This window comes from Sinocyclocheilus rhinocerous, unplaced genomic scaffold (assembly GCF_001515625.1).
Source record: "Sinocyclocheilus rhinocerous isolate Xijiao unplaced genomic scaffold, SAMN03320098_v1.1 scaffold1694, whole genome shotgun sequence".
In the NCBI taxonomy this organism is placed as follows: Eukaryota; Metazoa; Chordata; class Actinopteri; order Cypriniformes; family Cyprinidae; genus Sinocyclocheilus; species Sinocyclocheilus rhinocerous.
The window spans coordinates 891,488-903,133 of record NW_015626863.1 but is presented as its reverse complement, the minus strand read 5'-3'; the positions used below and the strand labels follow the sequence as shown (position 1 = coordinate 903,133).

Below are 11,646 nucleotides of genomic sequence, written 5' to 3'. Positions count from 1 at the left end.
TTCCTTTCATGATAGAAAGCGATCACTTTATGAATATAATTATCTAATTCATCATATTTTTTTGCATATTTCATTATTACATTTTTATTCCTGTCATGGTTGAGTATTCTAAATTTATTAACAGTTTAATACTCTGCGATAATAAAGATAAAAATAAAATGGCAGAATAAATTCGTGTTAAAATATTTTATTTGGTATCAGTAATAAGAATAAAATAAGTCTAAATAATATTATAAGTGCTAAAATATTATTATATTTTCCGGGTAATTAAAATTTTTGTTACTCACTATACCATTTAGTACAGATTTCATTGAGGCTTTTATTGGCTAAAAATGTGTTGCGTGTCACGGTGGGCGTGGCCTACAGAACAGAGGAAGTACAGATGAGATGTCAGAACATTAATAAAGAAGAGTATTAGAGGAGCTATGAGACCAAAGTTACTGGTGCATCCAATCCAATGAATGTTGCTTGAGTGATTCTTGCTCTAGTTTTCTGCACCTTTTTCACAGCATCTTACTTCACAAATAAGGTAAACTAACTACTGTACCTTCAATGTGTGTTTGTCCTGTTGTTTTTGTATTTCATTTACAATAATGCATTTTCTAAAATACATTTTGTGGTTTAGCTGTGGGTCCTAGATTATTAAATGATAGTAATGCTGACCGGTACCAGAATACACAAAATGTAGAATTGCTTTTTGCTTTACAGTATGTCCTGTCTATCTTAAAGTTTACATTTCCAACCATTTTCCAGGGGTAAGTATTCATCACTCGGTTATGAGGTTTGAAGTTCAGTTCCTCATTTACATGATATTTCAATATTTATGCTTATTAATTGACTTTCTTCAGTTGGCAGACCTCCACTGGGGCTCTCTTGCTACTGGTTACATGGAAACTGGGTTGGGTTGAAATCAATGGCTTTTCCAGGTAACTAAATATGCATTTATATAAAACATTGATTAGTATTTGTGGATTATACATTTTATTATGATCTGTTTATTAATATCTGTACTCTTGCTGTGTTTGTTATTTAGATCTGCAGCTTTTTCCCAGCTTCCTGGCTCCTTCTTATTTATTGGTAACATTTATGCAGGGTCCAAAGCACTGTCACTTTTGGTAAGTACAAAATATATGCTGAAATATGAACTTCAGCGTCTTTCCTATGTTGGGACTGAACATGCAGCCTTTGTGTGTGCTTATGTTGAAATATGTTTGTCTTTGCTCTTTTTTTAGCCCATTCCTTTTTTCTTCGTGTTACAAAATGTCTCAGAAGTCTTCGCTTTTCTCATCGGAACAGCAACTCACAGAGAGGTCAGTCTGATTATAGTTGCTATTTTGTGGGAACAAACTAAAATCTATTTTTTGCATGTTTCTTTTTCCTTTCTATATGTATTTAGTAGGATTAGAAATCATAAAACAGCTCGTTTCTATAGTATCCTCATACTGTTTCAGATATCATAATCATATCTCAATGCTCGTCATGCTACCATTCTAATTTTCTTTATATTTGCTTTATTTAGAAACCACCATGGATGAAATTAATAAGGTATGTTTCTTTTAACCAAGTAGCCCAAAATGACTTGAAAAGAGCTTGTTTATGCTCTTAAATTAATACCAACACTGTAAAATGAGTTTTTTTTTTTACCTTGTTTTCCAGTAAAAAATATCTAAACATTCTTAAATCAAGATACAGTTACTTGAGGAGTAATAAGTATTGGACTAATAATTATTATTTTTTTATGAAAAAAATATCAAAATTAAGTGACTTAAAACAGGAAAAAAGTCCAACAAGGTGGTAAGACAAATTTAATTTTTCTTACCCAACTGGCCAATATTTATTCTTGTTTTAAGCATAAACTCACTTTATTTTGATACATTTTTTTCAGAAAACAAAACGTAATAACTTAAGTAATTTTGCTTTGTACTAGAAAGTAAGAGAAAAATACTGAAGAAGAATCTTTTTTGTTGATGAAATGATTTTCTTTATAGTATGTGTATGTTGTTGGGATCTGCCAGCAGCCTTATGCTATACAATCCACGGGTAAGTTCACTCTCACCGGGATTTTCTGTGAGTTATCAATATCTCTGTTTCCTGTGACAGTAAAAATCTCCATTTCATATGTCCTCTTTATGGTTCTATATGTCTCACCTCTCAGTTTGGTCCCAGTGGCTACACATGGGCGTCCATCCATCTGTTCTGTGTTGGTGAGTGTGAATTTATTTGTTGTGGGACTCAGAATTGTGAGTAACGATCTGAAACCTACAGAGATGTGCTTAAAGGTCCCATATTGTTAAAACTGAAATTTCCTGGCTTTTTTCATGATAACTGAGGTCTAGGTGCTATGTAACTACCATATAAGTTTCAAAACAGTCAGTCCACAGTAAAATGCACACAGCCTGCATAAAGTAGCTGTGATTTTTCACGAACTAGCCGAATCTGCGCTGGTTTGAATGGGCCGCCTCCAGTTTCCCCTTTGTTTTGCTGCCTCCAGCTAGTGCTGTGACATCGGCTGACCCTAGTTAGCTGTGGTTGGCCTGGCCGTGCGTCACTCGGAACACAACAGGCCAATCAGAAGAGAGGCTCATGAATATTAATTAGACAGGCCAAAATCGACCTGTTCTCAGCAGAGCTCCTGAGAGAGGAGCTGTAAAAATATAATGAGATGGTTTTTGGTACTTATACCGCAAATATATATTCTTAAGGACATCAAAACCTAAAATAAACTCCAGAAAGGTGTAAAATATGTGACCTTTAAGATTTGGTCACATGAAAGTGTGCATTTTACCTGTGTGTTTTTAATCTCATCTCTTCTCTAATTTAGGTGCATATAAAGTATTCCAGAAGAACACAAAGACAAACCTTCTGAGGTGCTTTCATGTTTTATTTACATTATCGTTCAAAAGTTTGGGGTCAGTAATATTTTTAAATGTTTTTCAAAGAAGTCTCTTCTGCTCACTAAGGCTGCATTTATTTGATCAAAAATACAGTAAAAGTCAGCAAAATTGTGAAATATTATTACAATTTCACATAACTGATTTCTTTTGTAAAATATAATTCATTTTTGTGATGAAAAGCTGAATTTCAGCTGAATTTCACATGATCCTTCAGAAATCATTCTAATATGCTGATTTGCTGCTCAACAAACATTTCTTATTATTATCAATGTTTGTTTCTGTGGAAATTGGGAAATTTTTTAACTTAGTAGAAAAGTATTTTAATGTCACTTTTGATCAATTTAATGCATTCTTACTGAATAGAAGTATTCATTTCTTAAAAAAAAAAAAATGTACTGACCCTAAACTTTTAGAATGGTTTTGTATGTTGTATATTGTTGTTTTTTAAACTCTTAAGTAGATGCATAATAAGTGCCGTTTTTAATGTGTAATGTTATAGTGATCTTGAAGAGCAGTTCATCAATTACATGACCAGGTAAATAGATAAATCTGAAAATTAAAGGGTTCACCCAAAAAGCCACAGAAAGCACAAAGAAAACAAAAGAAAAGCAAAGAAAACAAAAATAACGACTTTATTCCACGTTTTAGTCTCTACTGCATCACTTTTGACGCGCGTTCACGACAGTATCATGACGCGAGCGTGTGGCAGCTACAGTTGAACCACTGATGTCACACGGACTACTTTGTCGATCATCTTGGTACTTTTCTGGACCTTGAACGTGGTAGTTACCTTGCTGTCTATGGGAGTGTCAGAGAGCCCTCAGATTTCATCAAAAATATCTTAAATTGTGTTCCGAAGACGAACGAAGGTCTTACGGGTTTGGAACAACACGAGGGTGAGTAATTAATGACAGAATTTTCATTTTTTGGGTGAACTAACCCTTTAAAGTCATCCTTTATATGTGACCTCAGATTTTGAAACAAATGAATTTTGAATGCATATACACAGTATATGTAGTCATTTTTTCAACCCCATCTAATTTTATACTTCTTTTTTAGTGCATTGTTACTTGCCTCTCTTGCATACTCGACAGGTAATAAAATGCATTTTATACTATTATATTATTTTTGTCTACAGCTCTGTAATTTTCTGACATGATTCATGTGTACTTCTTGGTGTTTTGTCTTTCAGGTGATCTGTCCGGTGCCTTAGATTTCCCTCTCCTGACTTCATACAGGTTCCATACTGGCTGCTTGGGCAGGTGAGACAAACATTCAGTGGGAATCATAAATGTGCTAATGCATGAAAGTTAGCATGATTTGTTGGATATTTACAATAAGGATTTCAACTGCAAAAAGTCCAGAATGAGTGATGCATTGCCATTTTATTGAAAGAAATTGATTGTGTGTGCAAATCTTAAGCTCATTAGAAATCTATTTCATTTCATAGCGCTATATTCAGCTTTTGTCTGATGTTGGCAACCGTGAAATTGAAGGGCAGTCTGTCTCAGGAGCACTGTGGCATCTGGTTCTTCCTGGCTAAGGTGAGACAGACCTCTGAAAATTATATTTTGAACCACAATTATCCTTTGAGTGTCTCCATTTATTTGTGTCCAGTCAGTACTGTTCGAGCAAAAGGCTGGTTTCACATCGCATGCATTGCAGCACAAAAATTTAAATGTAAATGGTGCAATGGTTTTCTTTTCTCCTTGCATGCAGATACTGGCGTCAGGTCTTTCCCTTTTACTTTCCGCATTCAACTCTGTGCTCAGCCCCGTGACTCTGTGCTGGTGAGAACAGTTTTATGTTAAGATATTGAGTTTAAGCTATCTATTTACTTGCAGTATGAAGTGAATAATGAAATAAATGTTATATTGTTTTTGTATCTCTCATTAGCATCATCCTGAACTATGCTGGGGAGGCCTTGTTTGTGTATTCAGACAGATTTCAATAAGTTTGTTGAAGAATATGGCCAGTGCCTTTGAAGATTTTCCAAATAAGTCACTCCAACTCTTTATAGGGGCTTTATAAATTGACCAAAGCCAATTGCCTCAATGAGATTATTTTCACCTTGCTACACCCAAAACTCTTTTTTTTTTTGCTGATTTTGAGTTTAAAAATAAAATATATTTATAAATAAATAAAACTTATAAATAAAACAGCTTTTTTATTTCACAATTCTGACTCTTTTCTTGCAGTTTTGAGTTTATATTTCACAATTCTGACTTGTTTTCTCACAATTCTGTAAAAAAAAAAAAATAGAGAAATAAGTCAAAATTGTGAGCTGTTAACTTGTAATTTTAATGTATAAACTTGTTTTTTTTTTTATTAAAAATTTTTTTTTTTTATTCTGTGGTGGAAAAAAAAGTAAACTAACAATTGAGAGAAAGTCAGTCATAAATCCGTTTATATTTGTTTTCGGAATGGCAAGAAAAAAGTCAGAATTGTGAGATATAAACTGCAAGAAAAAAGCGAATTGTGGGATGAAAAGTCGCCAGTTACCTTTTTATTATTTATTCCATGGTGGAAGCGTGCTTCCATAGTTACATGTTAAACCAGAAATAGCAGGAAAAAAGCAGGTGTTTACCATTTACCATAATTCTTTTAGTCCTACATTTTAATATGGCCAGTTTATTGTAGTCAGTATTGTATAGTAACAGATTTTCTGTTTTGCACTTATTACGCATTTTTCACCAGCAATATTTGTAATTGCTGTTAGTGTTCGACCTTTTGCACATCATTGTCCAGCAGTTTACTTTTGAGAGTCCTGGATCATATCCTGAATACTGTCACACCTTACATCTCTGTATGAGGATCAATAAGATAACATTGGTACATGAGCCCTCTGTAACTCTCATGTAGGTTTAAAAAAATATTTTTACATAATGGCAGTCACCATAAACATGTTAGTGTTAAATATAAAAGATGTTTGTTGCCCATGTTTAACATTATTCATAATTATTGCAGGTTGGTTGACGGTTATAATATTTTTTTAGGGTATCTGGATTTTTCAAATACAGAAATGACTCCCAAAATTCAGTCCTGCAAAAAGTACTGTGATTATTCTGTTTGAGCCGATTGACATGTGTGACCCTGGAGCACAAAACCAGTCTTAAGTTGCTGGGGTATATTTGTAGCAATAGCCAAAAATACATTGTATGGGTCAAAATTATTGATTTTTCTTTTATTCCAAAAATCATTAGGATATTAAGTAAAGATCATGTTCCATGAAGATATTTTGTAAATTTCCTACTGTAAATATATCAAAACTTAATTTTTGATTAGTAATATGCATTGCTAAGAACTTCATTTGGACAACTTTAAAGGGGATTTTCTCAATATTTAGATTTTTTTGCACCCTCAGATTCTAGATTTCCAAATAGTTGTATCTCGACCAAATATTGTCCTATCCTAACAAACCATACATCAATGGAAAGCTTATTTATTCAGCTTTCAGATGATGTATTTCCAAAAATTGACCCTTATGACTGGTTTTGTTGTCCAGGGTCACATTTACTGTATTTTGGAGCCACATTTTATGATATTGTATTTCTAAAGCTTCTATTATGAAATTGACCCGTGTATTCAATTATGAAATAACATTTCTTTGAATAAGTTTTTGCAATACTAAATGAAAGATTTTCATTGACCATTTCTGTTTTTTCTAATTTTTTCTTCCGAAAAATAAAATTAAATCATAAAACACAGAAGCAATATTAGATATCTTTATTAACTCTTAGTGTGTAGCTTACGAAACAAGCAGTGCATCTAAATACTGAACAGCAGTAGGGTGGGTTTTGAGGATCTGGTCTGACAGAGGCGTCTGTAGTGCGGTAAGATCTCACGCTGTGGCAGATGCAGTTTAAACTCGAGCGCCACCAGCGCAGGAAACTCCAGTGATAAAAGTTCCCTGCGATTCAGCCGCAGTCGCTCCTCCAGTCTCTAATGGACGTCCACAGTGAGAACTGAATGAATCATTTATTGAATTAGAAATCAGGGAACAGATATTGATGTCGCAGAGCTTTACGTACATCTATGAGGTGTTTGACCTCTGGCCTCTTGAGGTCATTGCTTATTTTGGCAGCGAGAAGGATACAAGCTCCGGCGCAAAGTTTACGATTCTGCTTGTCCAGTTTACCGTACAGGGCGAGCTTTTCAAAATAGACATAAGCCATTGCAATCGTCGGCTCCTCATACCCACAATCCTCCTGGGCCAATTTCCGAATCTCTCTTTTCAGACTGAGAATGTCACAGTACAATAAAATAATACATACAATTGCATTGCTTCGAGATATTCATATTTTCAAGTTGGGTGATAGGAAGCCGGTACCTTCTGATTTTGCTGAGGGTCAGTTGAACATGTGGAAACTTTTCGCTGAATGTTTCATTCATGTCTTTCTTCAGGTCGGACGGCTTCACGTATTCAATGACCGTTGTCTGAAAAAATCAACACACATCTCTAGGAAAAAAAATGCCTGTTTCAAATGCATTTCATTATTACAATGATGAAATTTTTCCTCCATAAGCAGCATTAGTATATTTTTTAAGGCAGGTGTGAAACTGTCATAAAATGTTACAGTAATAACATAATGAACAAAAATGTTCTTGTATGACAAACTTCATATGCATCGACTGATTGCTCTCACCGTATAAGATGGAAAGACAAGCACTCGTTTGTGTTTCCCACAAGGCCACTGTGGATCATCCAGAAGATTCGGGTCATAATCATCAATGTTTTTCCCTTTGAATCCTGCATGTTAAAAAAAATAAGGGAATTCTGGATATTAAAAAAAATAAAATAAAAGCTAAAGTAAATTATTTAAAAAAAGAAACATTTTCAGAAAAAGGTAAATTTTTTTTATCTTAAATTAACATTAATCTTAAATTTAAAAAAATGAGTGAATGAACGAACGAATGAATGAATTAATTAATTAATTAATGAAGGGAATTCTGGAAATACATAAAAAAAGATTAAAAGAAAAAAATAAACATTTTCAGGAAAAATATAAATTCTTTTCATCCTAAATTGATGTACATCTTAATTTTATTTAAATATATTCATTTTTAATTTATGAACTGCTTTTAATTGACACTCAAAAACATGAATGAATAAATAAATAAGGGAATTCTGGAAATTAAAAAAAAAAGATTAAAAGAAAAAAGAAAAATTTTCAGGAAAAAAATTTAAATTATATTCATATTAAATTGATGCGTAGCTTAGTTTTACTATATTAAAAAAAATAAAATAAAAGCTAAAGTAAATTATTTAAAAAAAGAAACATTTTCAGAAAAAAGGTAAATTTTTTTTATCTTAAATTAACATTAATCTTAAATTTAAAAAAATGAGTGAATGAACGAACGAATGAATGAATTAATTAATTAATTAATGAAGGGAATTCTGGAAATACATAAAAAAAGATTAAAAGAAAAAAATAAACATTTTCAGGAAAAATATAAATTCTTTTCATCCTAAATTGATGTACATCTTAATTTTATTTAAATATATTCATTTTTAATTTATGAACTGCTTTTAATTGACACTCAAAAACATGAATGAATAAATAAATAAATAAATAAGGGAATTCTGGAAATTAAAAAAAAAAGATTAAAAGAAAAAAGAAACATTTTCAGGAAATTTTTTTTAATTATTAATCATATTAAATTGATGCGTAGCTTAGTTTTACTTATAAATCTATTAATTTTACAATTTACAATTGACAAACTTTTTAACAATTTTTCAAAAAAAAAAAAAAGTACATTATTTTCATTCTAAATTGATATGTCACTCAAAAACACTAAATATTTAAATATTTATTTATTAAAATAAATACACAAGACAGCAAGGTAAATTTGACATGTGAACATGCTCTTCCTCACTGACCTCTCTTTATGCCAGTCTGAGTGAGGACACATGCTGGACTCAAAACACACTGTGACCCAGAATGCAGTGCGAAGACGTCAGAGCCGCCGCTGCTGCTGCTTAAGGCATTAGTGTGAGACAGAAGTTTTGTGTACGACACTGTCTGAAAGTTGGGAAACAAAATATTAGTTATGAAACCTCAATATTACACTGATCAAATAAGTCATTTTAATCTCAAGTGGACCTCACCTTACCCTTGGCTCCAGGTTCAACAGCATCAATCAGCATCACTGCGTCTTGAGTCGCTCCACTGATGTTGTTCTGATGGCCGCAGTCTAACCTTTGATCGCTGTAGACAACAGATGAGTGTGAGATTATCTAGATTCAAAATCTGATGTAAATAGAGCAGGACTCACTTGATCTGGCTGAAGTCTCGATAGGGCAGGACAGAAAACATCCCGTATACAGCTCTTCTGGCTCTGATCAAAACTATCCTACAGGAACATAAACATTAGACAGTTTATTTCCTTCTTGTTAAGACCACCATTTCATGAGTGTAAAATGCATTTTCTCTAGCATTAGCATTCAAATCTTTAATCTATATTTTTTCCTCCCTTTTAATTGAACACATTTATATCTAAATGAGTTTATCAAGTTTTTATCTAGAGTTTTTGTGTAGAAACGCTGTCATAAACATGTGCTGTTCTCCTCAGAAGAGTCACTTGATCCTTGATCTGTGTTTTCAGTCCAGTGACGCAGAAATAAATAAATACCGCAGAAGTACAATTATATTCAAACGATTGTTGCTTTAGATCATATTTAACAATTATTTCAGCTGTCATTTTAATATTAGATTATATTTTATTAATTTTGTTGTTTTTTATTTATTTATTTACTTATTTTTTTAAAGATATGTCAATATATTTTTATATATAGAAAAGTTGTGACATTATTTCATGGACCTGAGCTAACATGAGCTATGAACAGTTGTATTTTAATAAGTAAACAAATATTAATAAATACCATAACAAATGTATTGCTCATTGTTACTTAGGTTGCATTAACCAATGTTAACTAATAGGTTGTTTTAGTATCATTATGATACTATTGTAGATTTTATTAATAGTTTGAATTACTTTTTATTTTTATATTTTCATTTTCATTTTTAACATTTTAGTCTTTTTTGTTTTTTTTTATAGTTTTTATCCATTTTTATTTCAGGTTTAGTTTTAGTTATGTTAGAACATCAAGTTAATTTACAATAAATGAATATTGTTTCAATTAACAAAATGTTTTTATGGTATAGTTTTAATTTTATTTAACTATAATAACCCTGATAGGACCTTACTGTGAAGTGTTACCCTATTATTGGTTCATAGATATTTGTCATAATTAGTTTGTTCATGTTTTCATTGCAGTACCTTCCATTGCGGGTATCGTGTTGTCTCATGTTTTTGATGAAATGAACCCGTCTGCTGCTCCTGGGCCGTACCACACTTGTGCAAGACTTACTGTAAGAAAACAGTAAAAAAAAAATTATAATAAATAAGTTATATATATAGCCCATAATGTATGATTGCAGAAAAAAATATGTTTGTATTGAACAATGGACATTGAATATATATATATATACACACACACACACACACACATACAATTTTTTTTTTTTTTTTACAAAATCTTTTTTTTTAAAGTTATTTGGGAGTATTTAAATGAAATAATAATAATAAAAAAATGCTAGACCTCTGAATCTCTCTAGAGATGTTCACTTTAGATTCACTGTCCATTAGAGATGTTTTGACCTCGCTGCCCGTCTGACCTCCGCACTCCTCTTTACTGGGCTGCTGTTCTCCTGAAGCTCTTTGTGCTCGAATGACTGGAGCAGATGCTGAAAGCGTGAATTTGGCGCCATCCTCAGCTTGACGTTGAGCCCCGTTCGCCTCCGCTGCTTTTCCATCCAGCGAGATGTTGGTGAGGAAAGAGAGAGCCGCCTGCCTCTGTCTGCGATCCATCTCAGCAGGTAAGAAACTCAGAAGAGCTGCTCCCTGCAGCTGTCACAACAAACAACGCCCTCCTGACCTGAAGCACACTTGAAGAGTCACGCGTGGCTTTCTTCACAACACATAGTGTACCAAAGACCACAGCACCTGTTCGGAGACATATATTTAATAAAATATATTAAAAAAAACATAAATGGTGTAAGTCAGTGGTGTTCAACTGGTTCTGCTTCAGGAGCAAAGCTTTCATTGGGCATCAAGGAGCGACCAAACAGCAGCAGAAATTTGGTTTAACCCTCATGTTGTGCTGCTCACACAGGGCTTAACAACTTACCGCCAAAATTTGATTTGGTTTTTGTACTTTTTCTCAGCTTGTTTTTGAGTGAGAGAATAAATAAATTAATAATAAAATGTTGACTCAAAAGCTGCATAAGCTCAGATCACGAGTTTCAAAAATGAATCCAAAACTTAATTAAAAGAAGACAAGTTGATAAAAAGATTGAATCCAATATGTGATAATGTAGCATAATCAGATTTACAAGCAAATTTTTAAAACCAAATTATTTTTAGCACAGCACAAGGCTTAAAAAAAGTTAAATGTTACTAAATAAAAAATTCACGTATTAATATTAATTATAATATTAATAAGTATCGCTTTTTATTTCTCCTCTTTCCTACTTGTTTCACTTCGGTTTCAGTTTTTATAACCATTTCTTACTATGTGTAAGTAAGTTGTTGTTTTTTAGCATGTGAGTTTGGCAGTGTTATTTTTTAGGATTACTGATAAACTACTGTAAACTACTGTTTGATTTGTATTATTTGTATTTGTTATTTATTTTAATTTTAGTTAAATTATGTCTGAATTTATTATGTCTGTATAGGTCTTTTATTAAGT

The 11,646-nt window shown here is 32.4% G+C and overlaps 2 protein-coding genes across 3 annotated transcripts; one reads left to right on the top strand and one right to left on the bottom strand.

Moving 5' to 3' along the window:
* Positions 1–361: 361 nt before the first annotated feature.
* On the top strand, positions 362–4,981 carry LOC107717689 (transmembrane protein 241-like). Of its 2 annotated transcripts, XM_016524528.1 has the most exons (15): positions 362–529; positions 709–755; positions 849–926; positions 1,034–1,115; positions 1,233–1,310; positions 1,520–1,545; positions 1,989–2,040; positions 2,156–2,204; positions 2,822–2,867; positions 3,394–3,429; positions 3,954–3,988; positions 4,087–4,156; positions 4,345–4,438; positions 4,614–4,684; positions 4,791–4,981. In XM_016524528.1, exons 6-15 carry the CDS (start codon positions 1,532–1,534, stop codon positions 4,846–4,848), a joined length of 525 nt encoding a protein of 174 aa, XP_016380014.1. In that variant the 5' UTR covers positions 362–529; positions 709–755; positions 849–926; positions 1,034–1,115; positions 1,233–1,310; positions 1,520–1,531; the 3' UTR covers positions 4,849–4,981. The 2 variants fall into 2 exon arrangements, with proteins under 2 accessions (XP_016380014.1, XP_016380023.1); XM_016524537.1 differs by lacking the exon at positions 709–755.
* A 1,681-nt stretch (positions 4,982–6,662) lies between these two features.
* LOC107718060 (CDK5 and ABL1 enzyme substrate 1-like) lies at positions 6,663–9,211 on the bottom strand. Its single transcript, XM_016524999.1, has 7 exons — positions 9,171–9,211; positions 9,004–9,103; positions 8,776–8,917; positions 7,541–7,644; positions 7,225–7,331; positions 6,926–7,133; positions 6,663–6,836 (listed from the first exon to the last, which is right to left on the bottom strand). The coding sequence occupies exons 1-7, from the start codon at positions 9,209–9,211 to the stop codon at positions 6,663–6,665; spliced, it is 876 nt and encodes a 291-aa protein (XP_016380485.1).
* Positions 9,212–11,646: the final 2,435 nt, after the last annotated feature.